Here is a 27,180-nt window from a genome sequence, read left to right on the forward strand (position 1 = left end):
GCACAGAACCCCTGCAGTAGTCTGAGCACACAGACCTGCTGGGGTTTCTCCAGGTTCCCCTCCACAGGCTGGCACTGGACTGCATTGCCTGAGTGGGTGTTGACTCAAGTGACAAGGCTCTGGAAGACATAGCTGGTCACAAGCACTTCTTGCTTCCTTTGCAAGGTCTTGGGAATCATCATTCTTCTCAGCCTCCCCTTGGAAAACAAAACCCTTTGAGCAGAGTGGAAGATGCAGACCTCCAGCCATGGATGGGGACCCAGCTGCCTCAACCACCCCTTCTTATGGGCAAAGCCGCTTCACACCTGCACCACTGTCATCCAGAAGGTTTGGGCTAAGTGAATGGGGACCATGGGTAGTTTGTGGATATGAGAAGGAAAAGATCTGTGTCTTAGGGTTTGTTTTTATTTGATAGCAGAGTCTCAGAGAGAGAAGTAGAGAGAAGGGGATGATGGAAGATCATGTCTTGCTCACTCTTACTATTGTTCTCAGTAACTCTTCCTTTGAAATAAATTAAGAAATGTTTCAGAACAATCTGAATTATGATCCCAAGAAAGATTCCTATGACAAAGAGTAGATGACATTGACTGTCACTCAAAAATCAGGGAGTAAAGCTCCATGAAGTAACACTGTTTTCAGTTGTGGCCATTTTTGTAGTGAACCAGAAGATGGAGGGCTTCTCTCTTTCTGTGTCTCTCCTCTGTCTGTGACCTGGACTTCCAAATAAATAACTAAATCTTAAGAAAAATAATCCTGTCAGTTACTGAAGGAAATTTAAGTGAAGGAAAAAGTACACTAGTGGATGCTGTGTGGTCACAATAATACTCTATGCACCAGGGAGGGCTGTCTTGCAGATGAGAAGGACATGGGTCTCCCATGGTCAGAATTTGCCTGCCCGCCCTCAGTGTGGGATACACAGTCCCACAGATCCTTGGAAAATCCTGGAACTTTGTCCTGTAACCTCTTCCTTTATAGAGGAAGACAGTAGATAACCAAATCATCAGGAAATCCATGGATCCCTGGAAAATACAATGACTTCCCCCAGTAGACAGTCCTATCAATGGATAAGCCATGGGCCAAGGGAAAATATATGTGGGAACCACATTATCCATATGTAAAACATGGAAAGTTTCCATGCACATAAATTTGCGTATGACATTGGTTTTAATAGGTTAGAGAAGAAACTGTGTTGGTGTAGCAGCCCAAGGGGAATAAGCCACCTCCAGAAATGTCCACAAACCTTAGAGGCACATGTTGAATTTCTTGCTGCCACACTTACAATCCTGCTCCCTGAAGAGTCTGTAAAAGCAGTGGAAAGAACAAGCTAATGCAAGATGTCTCTTTGGGTCTCCCTTTCTCACTGCTACTCTGCCTTTCTAAATAAATAAATAGGTAAGTAAACCAGTAAATATGTTAAAAGATTGAATTCAAAAATCAAATCATGGAGCCAGCACTATGGCATGGTAAAGCTACCGCCTGCAGTGTTGGCATCACATATGTGTGCCAGTTTGAATCTCGGTTGCTCCATTTCAGATTCAAACTTCTGCTATTGCCTGGGAAGGCAATGGAGTATTGCCCAAGTCCTTGGGCCCCTGTACCCATGTGGGAGATCTGGAATAAGCTTCTGGCTCCTGGATTCAGATCAGATCAGCTCCAGCCTTTGCAATCAAATGAGAGTGAACCAATGGATGGAAGAACTTTATTTATCTATTCCTCTCCAGTTCCCTCTGTGTAGCCCTGACTTTCAAATAAATAAATAACTCTTTAAAAAAGTCAATTCCTCTAAAATTGGACAAGGCTATGGAAAATAGATTCATATCAAGGAGTAAGGACACTTGTTTAACAGAATTGCATACCATAGGGAGTTCTTACTGGATTGGATTTTTCTTTTACGTTTATTGAATAAAGATACTTTTCCAAAGTATAGCTTTTGGATTACAGTGGCTTTTGCCTCCCCATAACTTCTCTCCCATTCCATTCACCAAGATTCATTTTCAATTATCTTTATCTGCAGAAGATCAATTTAGAAAATCTGAAGTAAAGATTTCAACAGTTTGCACCCACACAGAAACATAAAGTGTAAAGTACTGTATGAGTACTAGTTTTAGCATTAAATCACAATGTACAGCACATTAAGGACAGATATACTACATGGAGAGTAAGTGCACAGTGACTCCTGTTGTTGACTTAACAATTGACACTCCCGTTTATGGCATCAGTAATCACCCTAGGCTCTTGTCATGAGCTGCCAACAATATGGAAGCTTTTTGATTTCACCAACTCCAATCTTATTTAGACAAGGTCATAGTCAAAGTAGAAGTTCTCCCCTCCCTTCAAAGAAAGGTATCTCCTTCATTAATGGCCTATTCTTTCCACAGGGATCTCACTCACAGAGATCTTTCATTTAGGTGTTTGTTTTGTGTGTGTGTGTGTGTGTGTTTTACAAAGTGTCTTAGCTTTCCATGTAGAAATTTTCTCACGGGGCTAGGGCTGGCTATATTTGATTGACTGTCATGGAGAGACAGACTGACAGCCTATCATTATCCCGATTGACTGAGTGCTGCACAGCAAACTCCACCTCTCATCAGCCCATCAGGCTTTAAATACCCGAAGGAAGCCAAGGCTACCATTCCTCCCTGGCAAATCAGCTGGCTCTACCTCTGCCTACCACACCTGGAGGCGTTCCCAGGAGCTCCCACTGTCTGAGCTCACTCTGCCAGTGAAAGGCCACAGGATCACCTCCCCAGCACTCAAGTTGTCTGGGGTACCAGCTATGGAGGGAACCCTCTGACTCAGGTGAAGAGAAGGAGCAGGATCCAATGGGACATCTGCAGGAAGCAGACATCACCTGGGGTTGGCACAGACAGACCAGAGAATCTGTACCATGAGTGGCTGCTGGTGCCCAAGGAGCCCCTTACTCCTGTCCAGAAGGGACCAGCAGCCGAGTTGGAGACAGCAGGTATGTTGGAGGAGAGTGTCTAGGTGACAGATTGAGTGTGTGGGGGGGTGGAGAAGTAGAGAGAGAGAGAGAGAGAGAGAGATGTCTGGAAGGTTTCTGTCCCATGTCTGCATGTGCTGAGGTGAGCACAGTTCCAGGGATGGGAACATCACTCCCATGGGTCCAGTGATGCTCTTGTTCAGGCTGTGCTAAAGGATCTGCAGGTAGGACCCAGATTGCAGAACAGCAGAGCAGACTCCTTTTTAAGCTGAGTGGATGGTATAGCCATAATTGATGTTGTAATATCCACATGGGCCTTGGCAGGTCAGAAGTCTCCACCCTCAGGGGAGAAGAGGGATTCCGGCAGCCCCAGTGTTGGGGGTTTAATCTGGGGGACTGGGATGGGCTCAGGGCTGCAGGGCTGCAATGAGTTAGGGGCTTTGTGTAACAGGTCTCGCCGGTCCCAGCTGACTGAGTCCCATTCTCCTGCAGGCCACAAGGGACACAAGGCAACCTCCCCAAACGGCAGAGACTGCAGCAGGGTCCCAGGCCAGGTAAGGCATTTTCTATGCCCTCTCCTGCCTCCCTCCGCTAGGAAAGGCTCCCCCTTCCAAGGCTGACTGGAACGGGGGAGGGACTTTCTCTAGGATGCCCAGGCCTGCAGCCACCTCAGCTCTGGGAGCAGCTATGCTGTCCTGGGCTTCGGAGTCCCCAAATCAGCCCCTCCACTGGGTTTCATCCAGGACAGCTGCCTCTCCTCAACATACTCTGTGTACCCAGAGGTGTTGAACCTACACAGGTGTGGCCATGTTCAGTCCACAGTGAAGTGTTGCCTCAAGTAACACTCAATAAAAGTCCTGGGGTCCAACCCAGCTGCTTGGGCTCAAGCACCCAGGGAATGTCCATAGGTTGAGCTTGCTGAGGGTTTCAAGATGGTGAGGTTTGTGTGCGGCCATGCAGATTTGGTTTGGGGACTAGGATTGCAATTTGGGCTGTCCCCTGCCCTGTGCCCTGACAGCCTCTCCTCGACAAGCCCTAACTGCTGGCTTTTCCTCCCCAGGACCCACAGAGTGCCAGCGCCCAGATGATCGTGGTGGTCTTGGAAGCGGGAACAGAGCTGCAGCTTCGCCTGGGAGCTGAGGGCCTGGTGCTGGCCCCACAGACAGCCCTGCAGCTCACGCTGGGCCATGTGGTGGTCGTGGTGGTCCCTGAGCATGTCCTGACAGCAGCAGAGGGACTCTGGTTCCCTGCCCAGGCCCGCTGGCTCCTGCTCACAGGTGCTGACCCCACCTGGGAGATCAGCATGGAATACGGGTCTGCAGTTCCCCAGGAAGTAGCCGCTGTGTGTGTCCCTCAGGCAGACAGGGTGGCTGGTGCTCCCCACAGCCCACAGCCATCTTTGAAATGCCCAGCCAATGCAGCGCCAGGAGCCCGCTCCTCTGGCCACCCAAACACCCTCTTCCTCACCCCTTGCTACACAGCCGCCGCCCCTCGGGGCTCCTCCCACATGCCCAGGCCTCACCCGAAGAGGCATCTTCTGCCAGCTGAGTTCCAGTTGGGGCTCCATGGCCTGGAACCCCTGGCCTGCTCTGCCCTCAGACCTCTGCCTCCCTCTCCCTCTCCCAGCCTAGGGCCCAGAGCCCCTCCCATCAAGGCCTGCCACAGGCCAGGCTGCTAGGCACACAGACATGTCTTCCAACACTGATGCCCCCCACCCCCAGGAGCCCTCAGGCCCCACACATACTGCAGACAAGCTGACAGCAAGACCATGGATATCTGCCCCTTCCAGGATTGCCCCCTTCCTGATCTCACCCCCTGTTGATGAGGGGGACCTTCTGGGTTTGGTGGGCTGTGGAGAAATGCCGTGTGCTCTCACATCTGCCTCAGGCACTGGAGAAATAGAGGCAGTGATGAATTTTCGGTGTCAATGATTTCCTTTTTTTTTTTTTATTTTTGACAGGCAGAGTGGACAGTGAGAGAGAGAGACAGAGAGAAAGGTCTTCCTTTGCCGTTGGTTCACCCTCCAATGGCCGCCGCTGCTGTCAATGGGATGAGAGTTTTGGTGACACCATTGTAATACCCAATTCCAATTGTAAATACCAGGTCACTGTGATGACAATCAATATAGCAGCACTATGAGTTCTTACACATCTTGCATTTATTGAGGGTGAATTTGGACAGTTTGGGATTGTCAGGTTAATCTGGGGCCTGTATCTCTTGTGAAACCTGTGTTCATACCTGGTGTGTTATATGAACTGAAGTTTCTTGTGGAGTCCTTCTGCATGTGTGAAACACACCCTGGATTTAGAATTCAAAAGGAAGGACTTTGATCTGGATTATGTTTGATCTGGATTATGGGGCTCAATCCTTGGATTTCTTGGACTGAATAAAACTGCAAATAATCATTTCCATGTGTTTTGTATTTATTTTTTCTTTCTTAGAAATGCAGATCACAGAGAGAGAAGGAGAGACAAAGAAATAGGAGAGTTCTCATACATGAATCACTTCCTAAATGGCTGCAAAATTTAGAGGCTGGACCAGACTGAAGCCAGGAACCTGGAGTTTCATTTGGATCTCCCACAGAGGTGGTGGGGACACAAGCACCTGGGCGATCTTCCACTGCCTTCCCAGGAGTGTTTGCAGGAAGCTAGATCAGAAGTGCAGCAACCTGTGCTCTGAGGACACTCAGCTGGAATGCTGCAGCCATGTGGGTGGCAATGTACGCTGGGCCACCACACTGGCCCTCATGGATTTTGGTTCTTGTGTTCACTGTCACACACAATTTTCAAGGCATATTTTAGCAGTGCCAATGAGCAAGTCTGCAGGATGCCATCTCTACATTGAAAGGACTTAGAGGGCCTCAACCTGGATGCAAGGGTCCAAGCACTGGGGCCATCTTTTCTTGCTTTCCCAGGTGCATTAGCAGGAAGCTGGATGGGAAATGGAGCGTTCAGAATCCAAACCCCTGCTCCAATGTGTGATGCTGGCATTGCACAAGGGCTGTTTAACAAGCTGTGACATGATGCTGGCTACAAATGTGTAGTATTTTCATACATGTGAGTGGTGCACAATGACCCAAACCTGCTAACCAGTATATACATCACCAAAAATATTTATCCATTATGGGGCTGGCACTGTGGTGCAGTGCGTTAAATCCCTGGCCTGCAGCACCGCACCCCATTGGGCGCTGGTTTAAGTCCCAGCTGCTCCACTTCACTCCAGCTCTCTGCTATGGCCTAAGAAAGCAGTGGAGAATGGCCCAACTCCTTTTGCCGTTGCACCCATTGAGTGACCTGGAGGCAGCTCCTGGCTCCTGGCTTTGGATTAGCTCAACTCTGGCCAAGGTGGCCATTTGGGGAATGAACCAGCAGATGGTAGACCCTTTTGTGTCTGTGTCTCCCTCTCTCTGTAATTCTTTTAAATAAATAAAATAAATCCTTAAAAACAATAGGTATATTTTTGGTCATTTTAACCCACAAATGTATGAGATATTTTATTTTTTTAATTTTTATTTAATGAATATAAATTTCCAAAGTACAGAATATGGATTACAATGTTTTCCCCCCCATAACGTCCCTCCAACCCGCAACCCTCCCCTTATACACTGCCTCTCCCCTTCCATTCAAATCAAGATATATTTTCGATTCTCTTTATGTACAGAAGATCAGTTTAGCATACATTAAGTAAAGATTTCAACAGTTTGCTCCCACACAGAAACATAAAGTGTAACATACTGTTTGAGTACTAGTTATAGCATTAAATCTCAATGTACAGCACACTAAGGACAGAGATCCTACATGAGGAATAAGTGCACAGTGACTCCTGTTGTTGACTTAACAAATTAAACTCTTGTTTATGGCCTCAGTAATCACCCTAGCCTCTTGTCATGAGCTGCCAAGGCTATGGAAGCCCCCTGAGTTCACTGACTCTGATCATTTTTAGACAAACAGTGGAAGTTTTCTCCTCCCTCCAGAGAAAGGTACCACCTTTGATGACCCATTCTTTCCACTGCGATCTCACTTGTAGAGATCTTTCCTTTAGGTTTTTTTTTTTTTTTTCCCCAGAGTGTCTTGGCTTTACATACCTGAAATACTCTCATGGGCATTTCAGCCAGATCAGCATGCCTTAAGGGCTGATTATGAGGCCAGAGTGCTGTTAGGATATTTGCCATTCTATGGGTCTGCTGTGTATCTCTCTTCCCATGTTGGATCATTCTCTCCCTTTTTGATTCTATCAGCTAGTATTTGCAGACACTATTCTTGTTTATGTGATCCCTTTGGTTCTTACTCCTATCATAACGTTTAATTGTGAACAGAAATTGATCACTGGGACTAGTGAGATGGCATTGGTACATGCCACCTCAATGGGATTGAATTCGAATCCCCTGGTATGTTTCTAACTCTACTGTTTGAGGTAAGTCAGCTTGATCATGTCCCGAATTGCACATCTCTTCCCTCTCTTATTCCCACTCTTATATTTAACAGCGATCACTTTTCAGTTAAGTTTCAGCACTTAAGAAGAATTGTGTATTGATTACAGTATTCAACCAAAAGTATTAAGTAGAACAAACAAAAAAAATACTAGGAGGGATAAAATATTAAGCTGCTCATCCACAGTCAGGGTGAGGGCTGATCAAGTCACCGTTTCTCATAGTGTTCATTTCACTTTAACAGGTTTCCTTTTTGGTGCTCAGTTAGTTGTCACCTATCAAGGAGAACAAGTGGTATTTGTCCCTTTGGGATTGGCTTATTTCACTCAACATAATGTTTTCCAAATTCTTAACAGGGATCACTTTTCAGTTAAAATTTAAACACCTAAGAATAATTGTGTGTTAATTACAGAGTTCGACCAATGGTACTAGAAGAAAAACAAAATACTAAAATGGATAAAGTATTACATTGTACATCAACCATCAGGACAAGAGCTAATCAAGTCACTGTTTCTCATAGTGTCCATTTCACTTCAACAAGTTTCCCCTTTGGTGCTCAGTTAGTTGTTGCCAATCAGGGAGAACATATGATATTTGTCCCTTTGGGACTGGCTTAATTCACTCAGCATGATGTGTTCCAGATTCCTCCATCTTGTTGCAAATGACTGGGTTTAGTTGTTTTTGACTGCTGTATAGTATTCTATAGAGTACATGTCCCATAATTTCTTTATCCAGTCTACTGTTGATGGGCATTTGGGTTGGTTCCAGGTCTTAGCTATTGTAAATTGAGCTGCAATAAACATTAATGTGCAGACAGCTTTTTTGTTTGCCAATTTAATTTCCTTTGGGTAAATTCCAAGGAGGAGTGGGATGGCTGGGTTGAATGGTAGGGTTATATTCAGGTTTCTGAGGAATCTCCAGACTGACTTCCATAGTGGCTTGACCAGTTTGCATTCCCACCAACAGTGGGTTAGTGGCCCTTTTCCCCCACATCCTCTCCAGCCTCTATTGTTGGTAGATTTCTGAATGTGAGCCATTCTAACTGGGGTGAGGTGGAACCTCATTGTGGTTTTGATTTGCATTTCCCTGATTGCTAGTGATCTTGAACATTTTTTCATGTGCCTGTTGGCCATTTGGATTTCCTCTTTTGAAAAATGTCTATTGAGGTCCTTGGCCCATCTCTTAAGTGGGTTGTTTGTTTTGATCTTGTGGAGTTTTTTGATTACTTTGTAGATTCTGGATATCAACCCTTTATCAGTTGCATAGTTTGCAAATATATTTTCCCATTCTGGCGGTTGTCTCTCACCTTCCTGACTGTTTCTTTTGAAGTACAGAAACTTCTCAATTTGATGCAATCCCAAATGTTAATATTGGCTTTGACTGCCTGTGTTTCTGGGGTGTTTTCTAAGAAGTCATTGCTGGTACCTATATCTTGCAGGGTTTTTCCAATGCTCTCTAATAATTTGAAGGTGTCAGGTCATAGATTTAAGTCTTTAATCCATGTTGAGTGGATTTTTGTGTAAGGTGTAAGGTAGGGGTCTTGCTTCATGATTCTGCACATGGAAATCCAATTTTCCCAGCACCATTTATTGTATAGACTGTCCTTACTCCAGGGATTGGTTTTGGACCCTTGATCAAATATGAGTTGGCTGTAGATGTTTGGGTTGATTTCTGGTGTTTCAATTCTGTTCCATTGGTCTATCCATCTGTTTCTGTACCAGTACCATGCTGTTTTGAGTACAACTGCCCTGTAATATGTCCTGAAATCTGGTATTGTGATGCCTCCGGCTTTGTTTTTGTTGTACAAGATTACTTTAGCTATTCGAGGTCTCCTGTACCTCCATATAAATTTCAGCATCATTTTTTCCAGATCTGAGAAGAAGGTCTTTGGTATCTTGATTGGTATTGCATTGAATCTATAAATTGCTTTTGGGAGAATGGACATTTTGATGATATTGATTCTTCCAATCCATGAGCATGGAAGATTTTTCCATTTCTTGGTATCCTCTTCTATTTCTTTCTTTAAGGTTTTGTAATTTTTGTAATTTTCATCGTAGATGTCTTTAACGTATTTGGTTAAGTTTATTCCAAGGTACTTGATTGTTTTTGTAGCTATTGTGAATGGGATTGATCTTAGAAGTTCTTCCTCAGCCATGGCATTGTCTGTGTATACAAAGGCTGTTGATTTTTGTGCATTGATTTTATACCCTGCTACTTTGCCAAAATCTTCTATGAGTTCCAATAGTCTCTTAGTAAAGTTCTTTGGGTCCCCTAAGTAAAGAATCATATCATCTGCAAAGAGGGATAGTTTGAGTTCTTCCTTCCCAATTTGTATCCCTTTGATTTCTTTTTCTTGCCTAATAGCTCTGGCTAGAACCTCCAGAAATATATTGAATAGCAGTGGTGAGAGTGGGCATCCCTGTCTGGTGCCAGATCTCAGTGGAAATGCTTCCAACTTTTCCCCATTCAATAGGATGTTGGCTGTGGGTTTTCATAAATTGCTTTGATTATATTGAGGAATGTTCCTTCTATACCCAATTTGCTTAGAGTTTTGATCATGAAAGGGTGTTGAATATTATCGAATGCTTTCTCTGCATTTATTGAGATAATCATATGGTTTTTCTTCTGCAGTCTGTTAATGTGGTGAATCATATTGATTGATTTGCGAATGTTGAACCATCCCTGCATACCAGGGATAAATCCCACTTGGTCTGCGTGGATGATCTTTCTGATGTGTTGTTGCATTCTATTGGCCAGAATTTTATTGAGGATTTTTGCGTCTATGTTCATCAGGGATATTGATCTATAATTTTCTTTCAGTGCTTCATCTTTCCCTGGCTTAGGGATTAAGGTGATGCTGGCTTCATAGAAAGAATTTGGGAGGATGCCATCTTTTTATTGTTCTGAATAGTTTCAGAAGAAATGGTATCAGTTCTTCTTTAAATGGCTGGTAGAATTCAGCAGTGAATCCATCTGGTCCTGGGCTTTTCTTTGTTGGGAGGGCCTTTATTACTGTTTCAATTTCTGTCTCAGTTATGGGTCTGTTTAGGTTTTCGATGTTTTCCTGGTTCTATTTAGGTAGGTTGCATGTGTCCTGGAATCTATCCATTTCTGATAGGTTTTCCTGTTTGCTGGCATACAGGTCCTTGTAGTAATATCTGATGATTCTTTTTATTTCTGTGGTGTCTGTTGTTACGTTTCATTTCATCAATGATTTTATTGATTTGGGTCTTTTCTCTTCTTTTTTTTTGTTAGTTGGGCCAATGGGGTGTCAATTTTGTTTATTTTTTCAAAAAACCAGCTTCTCGCTTGGCTGATTTTTTCTAGTTTTTTTTTTTTTTTGGATTCAATCCTGTTAATTTCTTCACTTGTTTTAATTATTTCCCTTCTCCTACTAGATTTGGGTTTGGTTTGCTGCTTTTTTCTAGCTCCTTGAGATGCGCTGAAAGCTCATTTATTTGGTACCTTTCCAATTTCTTGATATAGGCACCTATTGCTATAAATTTGCCTTTCAATACTGCTTTTGCTCTATCCCATAAGTTGTGATATGTTGTGTTGTTATTCTCATTTACTTCCAGAAAGTTTTTGATTTCTCTTTTGATTTCTTGAATGACCCAGTGTTCATTCAGGTGCATGTTGTTCAGTCTCCATGTGTTTGCATACTTTCTAGGGTTTCCTGAGTTGCTAATTTCCAGCTTCATTCTGCTGTAGTCTGAGAAGCTGCATGGTATGATTCTAATTCTTTTAAATTTTCTGAGAATTGCTTTATGGCCTAGTATGTGTCCAATCCTAGAGAAGGTTCCATGTACTGCTGAGAAGAATGTGAAGTCTGTAGATGTAGGATTGAAAGTTCTGTAGATATCTGTTAGATCCATTTGGGCAATAGTGTCGATTAAATCTCTGTTTCCTTGTTGATCTTCTGTCCGGATGATTTGTCTATTTCTGAGAGTGGAGTATTGAAGTCCCCTAGTACTATTGTATTGGAATCTAAGTTTCCTTTTAAGTCCCTTAACATATATTTTAAATAAACCGGTGCCCTGTAATTAGGTGCATATACATTGATAATCGTTATATCTTCCTGTTGAATTGAACCCTTCATCATTATATAGTGCCCCTCTTTGTTTCTCTTAACAGTTTTTGTATTAAAGTTTATTTTGTCTGATATTAATATGGCTACACCTGCTTTTTTCTGGTTTTTGTTGGCATGGAATATCTTTTTCCAACCTTTCACTTTCAGTCTGCATGTATCTTTGTTAGAGAGATGTGTTTCTTGTAGGCAACAAATAGTTGGGTATTGTTCCTTAAGCCAGTCAGCCAATCGGTGTCTTTTAACTGAAGAGTTACGTCCATTCACGTTTAATGTGACTATTGATACATAGTGACTTTGCCCTGCCATTTCGCAAAGATAAGTTCTAATATATGCTTTGAGCTTCCCATGCTCTTTTACTGGTAGGTGTTCTTCCTTTCCCTTCTTTCATATTGATGGCCGTGTTTCTGTGTTTCTGAGTGTAGCATATCTTTAAGTATCTTTTGCAGGGCCGGACGAGTGGCCACAACATCTTTCAATTTCTGCTTGCTATGAAAGGTCTTTATTTCACCTTCATTCACAAATGAGAGCTTAGCAGGATATAATATTCTGGGCTGGCAGTTTTTCTCTCTTAGCACCTGGGCTCTGTCTCACCATTCCCTCCTAGCCTGTAGTGTTTCTGATGAGAAGTCTGCTGTGAGTCTAATTGGAGATCCTCTGAGAGTAATCTGACGTTTCTCTCTTGCACAATTTAGGATCTTTTCTTTATGTTTCACTGTGGAGAGTTTAATTACAACGTGTCGTGGTGAGGATCTCTTTTGGTCATGTTTACTAGGGGTTCTATGAGCTTCCTGTATTAGGAAGTCTCTGTCCTTCTCCAAACCTGGGAAATTTTCTGCTAGTATCTCACTAAAAAGGCCTTCTAATCCTTTCTCTCTCTCCATGCCTTCAGGAACTCCTAGAACCCGAATGTTGGCTTTTTTAATAGTATCCTGTAGATTCCTGACAATATTTTTTAGATTTCTAATTTCCTCTTCTTTTCTTTGGGTTGACTGTATCCTTTCCTGTTCTCTGTCTTCTAAGTCCGATATTCTCTCTTCTGCTTCACCCATTCGGTTTTTAAGGCTCTCTATTGTGTTTGTCATTTGATCTATTGAGCTCTTCATTTCATTTTGATTTCTCATCACTATCACAGTTTCCTGTTGTACTAGTTGTTTCGTTTCATTTTGATTCCTCCTTAATATTTCATTTTCATGAGAGAGATTTTCAATCCTGTCCAATAAGGATTTCTTAGTTCAAGGATTTGTTTTTGAAAACTTCTAAATGTTCTTATCATAAATTTTTTGAGATCTGCTTCTTGCATATCTTCTATCTCATCATCTTCATAATCTTGGCTTGGGGTGTTTTGTTTATTTGGAGGCGTCATAGTGTCATTGTTGATCTTGTTCCCTCGATTTCTGTGTTTATTGCTTGGCATGGATAATTCTTTTTCCCTCACTGTGAGGTATTTTTTTTATATACTATGTCTGTGTTAAGTGGACTGCCTGCTGTTGGAGGAGCCTTGGAGGCTTGAGATGGGTGTGGCCTGAGAGCTCTGCTTGCTTCTTCTGGGTTATGGGTGTGCAATCCATCCCTGCATGGCCACCCAGAAACCTCACCGTCCTGACACCCTCAGCAAGCTCAACCAATGGACTTTCCCTACACCTTGGATCCCAACAAGTCACGTGGACCCCAAAACTTACCCTCGAGCTTCCACGGGGCACCGCTACAGCATGGCATGGACACGGCTGCCATTCCTGGGCAGCCTCTGCATCTAGGGGAACACGGAGTGTGTTGAGGGGAGGCAGCTGTCCCACAGGAGTCCCAGTGGAGGGGCATAGTTGCTCCCAGCGCGGAGGTGGCTGCAGGCCTGGGCATCCTAGAGAAAGTCCCTCCCCTGTTCCAGTCAGCCTTGGAAGGGGGAGCCTTTCCTAGTGGGGGCAGTCAGGTGAGAGCATAGAAAATGCCTTACCTGGCCTGGGACCTTGCTGCAGTCTCTGCCGTTTGGGGAGGTTGCCTTGTGTCCCGTGTGGCCTGCAGGAGAATGGGACTCAGTCAGCTGGGACCGGAGAGACCTGTTACACAAAGCCCCTAACTCATTGCAGCCCTGCAGCCCTGAGCACATCCCAGTCCCCCACATTCAACGCCCAACACTGGGGCTGCCCGAATCCCTCTGTTCCCCTCAGGGTGGGGACTTCTGATCTGCGAAGACCCATGTGGATATGATGGAAATAATGAGGATACTGAATAAACAAAACTCTCTGCTATCCAAATATGCAAAATGTGTTAAATTTCTAGTCAAATATAAGTTATAATATTTAACCAGTATAGTAGTATTTTATGTGATATGAATTTTACATGACATTACTTAATGGATTGCTTTTTAATGACTGTTATCTTAAGTGTCTATTTCATAAACCATTTTATATTGCTTTTTAAAAATATTTTCTAAAATTAGTCATTAATAATATTGAACAATGATAATATTCTCTAGTGGTTTAATTGCTTTGCTAATGAGTACACTCATCCCAGAATCTTTTACAGTTACACAAATACTAAAACAATTGAATAAAACTTCCATTGTTCTTAATTGATTAAAATCTATTAAGATAACCTGCTTATCTAAATCATTTTTAGATGTCAATTTATAGAAACAGAGGGAAGCATACTTTTAGAATTCTCTACATAACGTCTAAAGTAAAACGAACATATATTTTAAATAGAGATGCGGCTCAGGGATATGGATGGCCATGGCCAGGACTTACAGCCTACTTGACTGCCTGTATCCTGTGTGTCCCCAGCTCACTGTGGGAAGGCTCACCTCTGTTGAGACTGGCTACCACTTGTGCCCAGGCATGAGTATGCTCTCGATAACATCTAAATCAGTGTTTACCTTTTCTCAAGGACAGGGATGAGAGTAGATATCCTTCCTGCACACCATGAGATGGTCAGGGCAAGTCTTGTTCTGACCACACCATGCTCATAATGCCGTGCTGTCTTCCAGAGTTGCCTCCCACTTCACCCACTTATCCTGTCATGTGGTCCCCCAAAGGCCGTCTTGTCATATATCCAGGTCTTTAAAAAGCAAATCCTCTCCAAATCTCTCAGTTCAAGCCCTTTTCCAATAAAAGGTCCTGTGCTCAGAAACTGTTGACCCAGAGAAAGCCCGTTGACAATCATAACTTAGGATATTGGCAGGCAGGAGGCTCCAATACTCAGGTAAGCTCAATAGGAGAGGAATAGAACCCTTGGACCTCGGGTACAGTCAGCCCTTCACACATCCTAGTGAAGAAAAGTCAGAACCATATGCAAGGACAATTCAAATCCTGGCATCAGGAGAGACAATGCACAGATGTTAACCTCCACACATCCTTTACAATTTATTTCCCAGTCACAGTGCAGAGCATCAGGGCAGAGCATCAGGGCTGGGGGTTTCCCTGACTTCCTGGGATGGAGAGGGATATAGCAATAAAAGGACACAGAGTTCTGACCTGCTCTGACCACAGAGACACATAGGCGAGGTCTCAGCACTGTGACTGACTTAGAAATCTCTCCCTTTGGCTTCGAGCTGTGTCCTTGTCTGGATCACCAGACTGTGACATGCATTCTGTAGGCTGTGGGCTTCCTGTTCACTTTCCCTGTGAAACTAAGAGATTTAAATCTTAGTGTGCATTTGACAGAATATGTAACAAGAGGGGCAGAGAATTCAAACCCCTTCACTGGTATAGTCACAAAATACCCACCATACTGCTGCACCTGATTGGATGTGGTGAAGCATAGGAGTCTAGCACTCAATTCAAATCTCCCAAGAATGTGCCAGGAACCAATTACATAATCAAATCAAGCTACCTACCAGGGTCTGTATTCGCATTTCCAGGGTTCTTAAAGTAGACCCACTTCATAGTCAAAGTGGAAGTTCTCTCCTCTCACCAGAGAAAGGTACCTCCTTCTTTGATGGTCCATTCTTTTTGCTGAGATCTCACTCATACAGATCTTTTATTTAGGTCATTTTTTGCCACAGTGTCTTGACTTTCTATGCCTGAGAAACTCTCATGGGCTTTTTAGCCTGATCTGAATGCCATAAAGGCTGAGTCTGAGGCCAGAGTATTATTTAGGACTCTGCCATTTTATGAGTCTGCTGTGTATCCCACTTCCCATGTTGGATCACTCTCTCCCTTTTAATCTATCAGTTATTAGCAGACACTGGACTTGTTTATGTGATCCCTTTGACACTTAACCCTATCAAGGTGATCAATTATGAACTGATCACTTTGAATATTAAGATGACATTGGTACATGCCACCTTGATGGGATTGAATTGGAATTCCCTAGTACATTTCTAGCTCCACCATTAGGGGTAAGTCCAAGTGAGCATGTGCGAAATATACATCTACTCCCTCTCTTATTCCCAGTCTTATATTTAACATGGATCAATTTTCAGTTAAATTTAAATACCTAAGAATAATTGTGTGTTAATTAAAGAGTTCAATCAATGGTATTAAGTAGAATAAAAAATACTAAAAGGAGTAGAATAGTAAGTTGTTCCTTGACAGTCAGGACAAGGGCTGATCAAGTAATTGTTTCTCATAGTGTCTGTTTCACTTCTACATTTTTCCTTTTAGGTGCTCAATTAGTTGTCACAGATCAGAGAGAATATATAGTATTTATCCCTTTGGGACTGGATTATTTCATTCAGCATGATGTTTTTCAGATTCCTCCATTTTGTTGCAAATAACCGGATTTCATTTTTTTCAATGCTGTATAGTATTCTATAGAGTACAAATTCCATAATTTCTTTATCCAGTCTTCTGTTGATGAGCATTTAGGTTGATTCCATGTCTTAGTTATTGGGAATTGTGCTGCAATAAACACTGAGGTTCAGACACCCCTTTTATTTGCCAGTTTTATTTCCTTTGGGTAAATTCCAAGGAGTGGGATGGATGGGTCATGTGGTAGAGCTATATTCAGGTTTCTGAGGAATCTCCAAACTGACTTCTATAGTGGGTTTACCAGTTTGCATTCACATCAGCAGTGGGTTAATGTGCCTTTTTCCCCACATCCTTGCCAGCATCTGTTGTTAGTTGATTTCTGTATGTGAGCCATTCTAACCAGGGTGAGGTGAAACCTCATTGTGGTTTTGATTTGCATTTCCCTGATTGCTAGTGATCCTGAACATATTTTCATGTGTCTGTTGGCCGTTTGGATTTCCTCTTTTGAAAAATGTCTATTGAGGTCCTTGGCCCATCCCGTAAGTGGGTTGTTTGTTTTGTTGTGGATTTTTTGATCTCTTTGAAGATTCTGGTTATTAATACTTTGTCGGTTGCATAATTCGCAAATATTTTTTCCATTCTGTCATTTGCCTCTTCACTTTCCTGACTGTTTCTTTTGCAGTACAGAAACTCTCAATTTGATGTTATCCCAATTGTCAATTCTGGCTTTGACTAGCTGTGCTTCTGGGGTCTATTCTAAGAAATCTTTGACTGTGCCCATATCTTGGAGGTTTTCTCCAATGTTCTGTAATAATTTGAAGATGTCGGGTTGTTGATTTATATCTTTAATCCATGTTGATTAGATTTTTGTGTAAGGTGTAAGATAGGGGTCTTGCTTCATGGTTCTGCACATGGAAATCCAGTTTTCCCAGCACCATTTATTGAATAGACTGTCCTTGCTCCAGGAATTGGTTTAGCTCCTTGATCAAATATAAGTTGACTATAGATGCTTGGATTGATTTCTGGTGTTTCTATTCTGTTCCATTGGTCTATCCATCTGTTGCTATACCAGTACCATGCTGTTTTGATTACGAATGCCCTGTAGTATGTCCTGAAATCTGGTATTGTGATGCCTCTGGATTTGTTTTTGTTGTACAAGATTGCTTTAGGTATTCTAGGTCTCCTGTGTCTCCATATGAATTTCAGCACCAGTTTTTCCAGATCTGAGAAGAATGTATTTGGTATTTTGATTGGTATTGCATTGCATCTATAAATTGCTTTTGGGAGAATGGACATTTTGATGATATTGATTCTTCCAATCCATGAGCATGGGAGATTTTTCCATTTGTTGGTATCTTCTTGTATTTCTTTCTTAAGGTTTTGCAATTCTCATCATAGAGATCTTTGACATCCTTGGTTAAGTTTATTCCAAGGTATTTGATTGTTTTTGTGGCTATTGTGAACTGGGTTGATCTTAGAAGTTCTTTCCCAGTTGTGGCAATTCCTGTGTATACAAAGACTGTTGATTTTTGTGCATTGATTTATATCCTGCTAATTTGCCAAACTCTTCTATGAGTTCCAATAGTCTCTTAGTAGAGTTCTTTGGATCCCCTAAGTAAAGAATCATATCATCTGCAAAGAGGGATAGTTTGACTTCTTCCCTCCTAATTTATATCCCTTTAATTTCTTTTTCTTGCCTAATGGCTCTGGCTAAAACTTCCAGAAGTATATTGAATAGCAGTGGTGAGAGTGGGCATCCCTGTCTGGTACCAGATCTCACTGGAAATGCTTCCAACTTTTTCCCATTCAATAGGATGCCGGCCATGGGTTTTTCATAAATTGCTTTGATTATATTGAGGAATGTTCTATACCCAGTTTTCTTAGAGTTTTCATCATGAAAGGGTGTTGTATTTTATTAAATGCTTTCTCTGCATCTATTGAGATAATCATATGGTTTTTCTTCTGCAGGTTGTTAATGTGGTGAATCACATTGGTTGATTTGCGAATGTTGAACCATCCCTGCATACCAGGGATAAATCCCACTTGGTCTGCGTGGATGATCTTTCTGATGTGTTGTTGCATTCTATTGGCCAGAATTTTATTGAGGATTTTTGTGTCTATGTTCATCAGGGATATTGGTCTGTAATATTCTTTCAATGCTGCATCTTTTTCCGCCTTAGGGATTAAGGTGATTTTGGCTTCATATAAAGAATTTGGGAGGATTCCCTCTCTTTCAATTGTTTTGAAGTTTGGGAAAAAATGGAATTATTTCCTCTTTAAATATCTGGTACAATTCAGCAGTGAATCCATCTAGCAAATTCATATAAGGGATTGCTCATCCCCGAATTCGGAACCAAGTCTTCTTCCCTCACTCAAGAGAGGTGACACTTTGGAGACACCATTTGAGCAGATGGTCTTGACCTAATGAGTCAAAGAAGTCCCCCACTAAGCACAGGACATACATATGATCTGATACATCACTGTCTGTTTGTCTAATGTAGGGAACCCCCTGCATAATGCCATCAGCCACTGAGGTGCTAGGAATTGTTTTGTTTTGGCAGCAGTGCTGTGGGTTTCTTTCCTTTGTCTAGAGTTGGCATGGCATGCCACTCTTAAGTGCTCAAACATGGGAATGGTACCCCCTGTCAGAAATCCACACAGATTACCAAACATAATGAATCTGTGAATTATAAGAGCCTGTCACTCCAGGCCTCTGCCTCACAGGCAACAATTGATGACTTGGGGAGAGAACTCTGACAGTGAAAATGACATGACAGCAGACAACACAGCAATGCCTAGTCAGCCACTCCCCAAATACCCATGGGATGAACTTAGATGACCTCAAAGCAATAACCCATGTGAAGTCATCCCATCTGTACCCAGTGAGTATCCCCAGATTTGTGGCAGTCCCCAGGCACCCCAGGCTCTCAGGGCAGCTGCTAGAATCCATCCCACCTGCATGTTTGCTGTTAATTTAGGAACAGACACAGAATTCAGGGCCTGGATTCGAATGCCAGTAAATGACCTTACTATGCTAAAGAAGCCTTCTCAAGAGTCAGGTCCCAACTCTCCCTCTTTTGAACAGATGCTCACACAATGGGCAATGAACATTCAAACTCATTTTGACTGGGTTACACTGCTCAAAGCATGTTTGTCAAGACCATAGTCCTTACAGTGGAAAGGAAGAGGCTGTAACTGTGGCAAGGAATAATGCTGCCTATGGAATTGCAGTAACCTCTGATATGCTGACAGGACATGGCACCTACATATATCCTCGTGAACAGGCCCGCATTGGAGTAGGTGCCTATTTTGATCAGGTTAGAGATTTGGCACTTAGAGCCATAAACTATAAATCTTCCTAATTATAGTCAGCTCTTTAGAAACCTAGTTCAAGGCCCAGGCAAATTGTTCCCTGATTTCCTCACCAGAGTCTTGGAGACAGTACAGAAAAGATTGCCACTTGGTCCTGATCAAGACAACTTGGTCAAACAATTAGCTTGGGGAGGTGCTACCAAAGAGGCAAATGTTGCAATTGCCCCTGTCTGTAATGAAAGCCTTTCTTCATTGGATAGTAGCTAAAAAGGAGGTAAACCCTGTTGATACACCGTATAATCCCTAACTGCATCCATTAACATACTAAACACAAGGAAGTCTAATTATCCTCCAATTTGTTGGGGATGTCAGGAAACAGGACACCTACAGCAAAACTGCCCAACTACTGACAGGGCAAGCCCAAAACACTGTGTTCCAGATTTTAAAAAGGCTTTCACTGGGAAAGATATTGCAAGACCAAGCCTTTAAACTCCCAGTGGGGCAACCTTCGGCCCAGCAAGTAAATGGGAGTTCCACCACCATTAACTGGTCGATGCCCATCTTCAATCTGAGGCAAAAATTGACCCTATACTTTGATGATATTGCCTTTTTGGGTTTAATTGATATAGGGGTGGATTCCACTGTCTTAAAAGCTAGGAATGCAAGGAAAATGCACCATTGGAAGAAAATTCCCTTGGCCCAACCTCCAAGGCATTGGAGGATTAAAATTGGCTGATCAGGTCATCACGCCTGTAACTTGGTGAGATGACTGTGGAGATACAGGAACCATCTTTCCACTAATTGCTGAGGTTTCCATGACCTTATGGGGGAGAGATGTTCTCTCACAAATGCAAGTGGTTCTTACTGTGGATCACAAATCTCCATGAGTCAACAGCTTTGATGAAGAGCCTACAAGTAAGATTCACCCCCATAGAACACACTTCTCACCTCATACAAAAGCCAGGCCCAATCCCCATTGAATGAGAAAAAACAGGAAACATCTAGGTAGAGCAGTAGCCAATATCACAATCCAAATTTGGCATCCTTAGAGAATTGGTACAGGAACAATTGGAAAAGGGACACATAGAGCCCTCCACTAGCCCTCATAACATGCCCAATTTTCTTACTTTTGATTACTTTGATTCCCAAAGGGTCATCCCAGCTTATAAACACTGGGGATTCTCTCCATCCCAGCCCCCAGCCCCTGTGGTTAGGTGGAAAGACTCACTGACTGGAGAATGGAAGGGACAACACCCTCTGCTAACAAAGGGCTGAGGATATGCTTGTGTCTTTCCAGAGAATGAGAGACAGCCTTTTTGGGTACCAGCAGAAACATCAAGGCTGCAACTGATAGTCAACCAGAACCAGCTGAGCAATTGAGAATCTGCCTTGTTAGCAGATGCACCTGGCACTGATTGTAAAGCTGATGCCCTATCATCCTACCCTGCCCACAGCCACATCTGCTGCTGCTTTATACCCCACTTAGCTCAGGTCAGACACTCAAATGGCCCACAGCCTGTGTGTGGTCATGCCATTCCTGATTACCATTGTTCCTCATTCCTACCCCCATCTGAGCAAGCACTCCTGTGGTCTCCCATTTTGAGGGCTGGTTAGTCAATGATGGGTAAGATCCCCTGGGGACAACCTAAGAGAGGCACAGCCACCTAGGGAGACCACATGGAAAGGGTCAACAATGGTAGTTTCAAGGATCATGTCTCCCATTGCTCAAAAATAAACAAAAAGGGGGAAATGTGGTGGAATAAGAAGGCCATGTCAAGATGGCCACTGGCAAGTGAGTGTCAGTTACTCAGGAATGGCTTCAGAACCCACCTGGCAATGGAGCATGTCTGGCAACAGGCTGAGATTGGTTAGGGCATAAACCACCCCTTGACCAGATTGGCTGCCTTGGCTATATAAGCTGCTGTAACAACTGAAATAAATGAGTCTGCAGGCTGCTCACCTCTGGCCTGTTTTCACCCAACACCTGGTGTCTGTGTGGTGACTCTGCGCCTCTTGCCCCCACCGCACTCCTCTCAGAATGAATCCACAGCAACATGGATTTGTCTGGATTTTATTCTACATTATCTGAATCCATCACTTATATGTAGAATAGATTTAGTAACTCATGGGACATACAGATTAAATTAGTTGAAGAGATTAAAGTCTAGGAAAAAGGCAAACATCCATATGTAAAAAACTCAGAGCTTATTACACCATCTAATTTATTTTTTTTACTTCTGAAAAGTCTATGGATAGATTTGTATTTGTTGAACCAAAGTTGAGCTAGAATTTCATTTACTGTACTTACATAGAATTTTAAAATAAACCTACCACTATATGTGTGACCTACACAAAAATCATAGGGACCTGTAAACCCATGTTTGCATATGTTATTGAAGAACTAGATATAGTTTTCATAAAGATAGAACCAAATCTTTGGGATGAGTTGCAAAGAGCCCATACCCTAGCCACCCATGAAATACATCATACACCTCTCTTGATTGTGTTAAGAAAATTCCCATTTCATTAGGAGGGTTCATGGAAAGACACTTCTCATCATTTGAACCTATGACATGGTGGCCACAAAAATCAAACAACAAAAAACTAATTTCAACCAAAAAGAAACATTGAGGATAGGGAGATTGAGGAAAAATGAGGACTGCTGAGTACACATCCACCTCCCACTTCTCATCTGATGGCTCTCTCTCTTTCCAATTATGCCTGTCCTTCAGCTTCAACAACTTCCAAGGAAAAGCCCATTTGCAAACATTACTGGGGATGAAGAATCCTCCTATGATCACAGCACTGTATGGCATCTCATGATATCCAGAGTGTGTGTATTTTCCTCTGGGTCTTGGGTTGTTGGCTAAAATTGGAGAGTTTTCCTGCAAGAGTGTACATGACCAAGGCTTGGTCATCAAAATGCAGAGATGATAGAATGGCCTCCTGCATTCAAGGAGGTGTCGTTCCAAGAGAAGAATTAGAAAGAGGGTGAGGTGAGAGGAGATGAAGTATGAAATTTTAAATATGCATTCAATTCTCATTTCACATGTATGCATACAATACAATGTTCCTCACACATGTCATCAGCAAATGCACAACTTTCTATCAGCAGCTGAGAGAAAATTAGGAACAAAGCTAACACATGGGTTAGAAGCAATTTAAGATAAAAGAAGCACGCAGACACACACACACACACACACACACGCAAAACACAGGTGCTGTATATATTCCTATATACATTCTGAAGGGCTTAATTATATGGTGCAAAACTTTACTGTATTTTGAAGCATATTGAACACAATTAGATTACATAAGATTATATATAAGTGTAAATGCAGGAATGAACTACTGCCCTTGTCTCCATATACTTATTTGCAATTCATGAAGACTGTTCTCCATTAAAGCACTACAGGCCTGGGAGAGATATTAGGCACAGCCATGAAGAGCATTCCTGAGGTACATATAGGGTCATAAGTGGTGAATGTGACCCTTCACCTTCTTCATAAAGAATTATTTGACATGATGAAACTGAGTATTTTTTTATTCCAACACTAATTATTTCTACAATTGCCAAAACCATGAAAATACTAGACTGACCTAACAACTCTTGGCCCGTGTGCATGAAAGTTTACACAGCTCTGTCCCAGCAATGCCCTAGGGAGGAATGAGAGTCCAAAGCATGTTTTTCCAAAGCAGTTTTTCTCCTTAATGGAGAGTAGCAGGTGCATAGCCTCAGGGTGGGGTGATGCTATGAGTTCCTGATTGGGACAGAAATGAAACAAAGTAAATATATAGAAACCAGAGCTGATCTGATCACAGGGACATTAAGGCAAGGCCTCAGCCCTGTGACTCCCTTTGAAATGTCTTCCTTGTGATTTTGGCTGTGTCCCTGTGTGACTCAATAGACTAGCACACACTGTCTACAGGTTTAGTGCATATAGCTATACTGGGATCAGCTTTGCCCTACACAGAGCTCTATTCTCCCTGCAGTTCCTCAGAGAACTGAGATAGAAGACATAATCCAGACCATTTTCTCCTAATATCAACAGAGATTTGGGCCTTTAACTTTACGGTGGGTTCACTTGACATGCTCTTTTCAGTGATTTTTGTCAACCTACTCCTGAATCCTTTATACAGTTCACAGGACATACCTCCCGGGAACTGTGATAATTCCATGAGACCAAGTGTCTACAGAGATGGAGACCTGGTACTGGGTGGGTTTTTCCCCCTTTACTTCCTGGAACCAGAATCAGACATGATCCAGTTATCTTTTTTATCCAGGCCAGTGGATAAGATGGCAGTTAATTGGTAAGTCCAACATTGAGTTATGTGTCAACTGTGCTTCGGACTGTCAGATTGTACTTGTGCTTGTATCTGTGAATGTTTAATTGTGCTTGAGAATTCTAAAGAATAAATATATAGAAGTTGCAGGAATGCAGATAAGAGAGGGCTGGAGTTCCTTCTGTTCTTTTGCTTTTCACAACCTTCCCTTTCCATTTTCTGCTTGCTCTCCACTACTGCAGAGTGAGAAATGGACATTTTGTATTCACTCTATTGATATCAGCAAGAAACATTTCAATTTAATGCTCCTAACTTCCATTCAAATAAGTAAAAGTAAGTATGGAACAGTCTTCAGTGTCATATTTTTTGATGTGTTTACTTAGTGTATAACAAGTAAGCCCTGTTTATGAAATAAAAAAAACTTTTTGAATCAACCATTCATTGAATAGAACAAAATTTGACTATTTTAGGTAAAAAAAAAAGTTTCAAATTCTGTATGTAATAATGATACAAAATTGTATGAATCTTGTTAATAAATGTATTAACCTTAAATCAAACATTGCATTTTATAAATTGCATAAACATATTTCATGAATTTAACATACTGAAATGACAATCTATAAAGCTCAACATTCAAACACATGAATCAATGCACCTAAACAACAGACAATTGCATAAATTTATGAAATTCCACATAAACTATTGACAAGTATGTATTTCTTGACATTCAAATTATGGATGAATTGTAAAAATAAGGAAAAAAATTTCCAAGAAGAGGAGCAAAGGTATCCATTGTGTGAAAAGAAAACATTCATAACACTCTAGGACAGCTAATATTTGAGAGCCATTACTAAATCCCAAGAACTCATAATTTTGCTTAAGCTTTATAGAAACATGCAGAGAATGTTAAAGAATAAAATGTGAAATGTTAAAAGAGATTTCAGTGAATGAGGAAAACAGTGAATAAAAATAAAGTGAACCTTGTAAATATTCTACCAATTTGACCTTCTTAATAAAATGCTCATTTTCAAGGAACATATATTTGAATGAAAAGGCTTCTGTGAGTGTTGGTATAGTCAGTGGAAAATTACAGAAAGGGTTCACAAAAATGGCTTTGGTGAATAGATTAGAGATGTTGAAAAACACTTGGGTAACTGACAAGCCAGATGGTGTTCAACTATTTTAGAAGTTACTGAAAAGAGAGATGCTTGTCTCTTGCTTTCCATCCCTAAGTAGAAGTATAATCCCATGTTGGGACACATCAAGGCTTTCCTGAAGGGTTCGGGAAGGTGAATGTGATCATGGACAAAGTTTGCTTCAGAGGAGTCCAATGGCCATTCCATGATCTTCTAGAACCCTTGAGACTTCACTCAGACCTCTTCCACGTGCCAGAGCTGAGGCACCCCAGAGTGGCAGCCTGAGTCTGGCCATTGCTGCTTCAGGGCATGGCTGTGTTGTTGATCTGAATTCTATGGTCTCTCCCTTCTCTCTGACCCTGCTCCACTCTTTAGGTGGCTGTGGAAGAACTACCAATACGTGCTGGCCTTCCGCTTTGCCATCCAGGAGATCAATAAGGACCCCCAGCTCCTCCCCAATCTGACCCTGGGTTTCCAGCTCTACAATTCTGTTACCAGTGGCCAGTTCACCCTGAGGAGCACTCTGCACTGGCTGACTGGAAAGCATTATCTCATCCCTAACTACACCTGCCAGACACAAGGCAAGACTGTTGCCATCATTGCTGGAACCACATCAGCATTTTTGGCTGAAATTGGAACGATGTTGGAGCTGTACAAAACCCCACAGGTAAATGGTTTGTGAATACTGGTGAGAAATATTTCCATCTGCCACCAGATCTGCCATACCTGAAGCAAGGGTCATTGGAAGCCACATGACATATACACTGTTAGTTGAAAGAGATTCTGGAGATCTCTTTTGTCTGTGAGAAAGGGAAGGAGCAGTGGAAGCTGAGAACCTCCCCCCAGATCCGGCTTGGGCCAATGTATCCATCCCCACCTGCTGGGAATGTTGATTGTTGACTATTCACAGGAAATACCCACAGCACAGACATGTCCTAGGATGACTCCATGTTAGACATGTGTATATAAATCACTAGCCTGTGCTTTCATTTGGAGCACACAGAGGACCATGACAGTCCCAAAGTTCATCAAAGAGTGTTTGGTGCTGAGTTGCATTTAGGTGAGATTCACCCTCTCCCTATCCCAATCCTGACTTCATCCCAATCCTGACTTCATCACATTCAGCAGATTCTTTCACAGGGCTCCCAGGTCACTTTCCATGTCAACACAGTGATTTAATCTTAAAGTGTGTTTGATAGACTGAGAAACAAAGAGAGGCAGACAGTGTACACACATTCACTAGTTTAGTCACCAAATACCCATTATGGTGCTGGTGCTGTCTGTGTTGAGAATGAGGGACCAGCACTAAATTAAAATCTCAAAAATGGTTTCAGGAACCAAGTACATAATTTGATCAGCTGCCTCCAAGGGTCTGCATTTCCAGCATTCTTAAAGGACACCACTTCAAACAGGTAGCAATCTGTGCAAAATAACTTCAAGCTAGACTGGAATAGCTTAGGAAGATTCTGGTGTGAAAAGCAACTTTACCAAAACTCAGAGATGGTAGGTGAATGAATTATTCAAGGCAATTTAGGTTATGCTGTGAAAACAAATGAAATTCAAACTATGAAGTGATTAACAGAGTAAGGGGTTGTTTGTCTCAGAGGTAACATTTAACACCAGTTGCAGTGTGGGCTGCTCCCCACATGTGGCATGTGGTGAGAAGTGAGAAAGTCCAATGTCCTTGTCCAAAATCCTTGCTCTCTTCTTCCTTTGGATGAATAGGAAGATACATAGGTATCTTATACATATTCTTTCATGCTATAAATGAGGATATGCATTTCTCCTCCTGAAAGCAATAGGCATTGAAGCATGGATTTCTCTAAGCCCAGATGGTAGAAATTGGCCTTCTTTACCTGCAAAAGTTAGATCATAATGGTTTTCTTTCTATTCAGATCACTTATGGCCCCTATGATCCCATGCTAAGTGAGAGAGACAAGTTTCCATCGCTCTATCAGATGGCCACTAGTGACAACTCTCTGATCTGTGGAATGCTCTCATTGCTGCTCCATTTTGGCTGGATTTGGGTGGCGATCTTTGTATCTAATGATCTGAAAGGAGAGCAGTTCCTTCAAGATATTTTAGCTGAGATGGTAAAGAAAGATGTCTGCTTGGCCTATGCAATAAAGCTCCCTGACACTAAGAAAAGGTATAAAAAAACTGAAATATCTTTCCTAGCGGAGATCCGAATTTCATCAGCAAATGTGCATATTCTATATGGTGATGTGAGGAGTCTCTACACCATGGAAATTCTAAGCAAATACTATTTAACCCTGGGGAAGGTGTGGATCATGGCTGCAAAGTGG

At 42.3% G+C, this 27,180-nt stretch overlaps 1 protein-coding gene across 1 annotated transcript in view; it reads left to right on the forward strand.

The window, feature by feature from the left end:
* The first annotated feature begins 231 nt into the window (after positions 1–231).
* The window catches only part of LOC149121502 (vomeronasal type-2 receptor 116-like), a 37,438-nt gene continuing 10,489 nt past the window's right edge, over positions 232–27,180 (forward strand). The window contains exon 1 of the mRNA XM_089315545.1: positions 232–327. Coding sequence (XP_089171671.1) covers positions 232–327 — 96 coding nt within the window. The remainder of the gene's footprint in view (positions 328–27,180) is intronic.

The sequence above is a fragment of the Oryctolagus cuniculus genome, chromosome 16, assembly GCF_051225735.1.
Source record: "Oryctolagus cuniculus isolate XC-2025 breed Fujian yellow rabbit chromosome 16, ASM5122573v1, whole genome shotgun sequence".
In the NCBI taxonomy this organism is placed as follows: Eukaryota; Metazoa; Chordata; class Mammalia; order Lagomorpha; family Leporidae; genus Oryctolagus; species Oryctolagus cuniculus.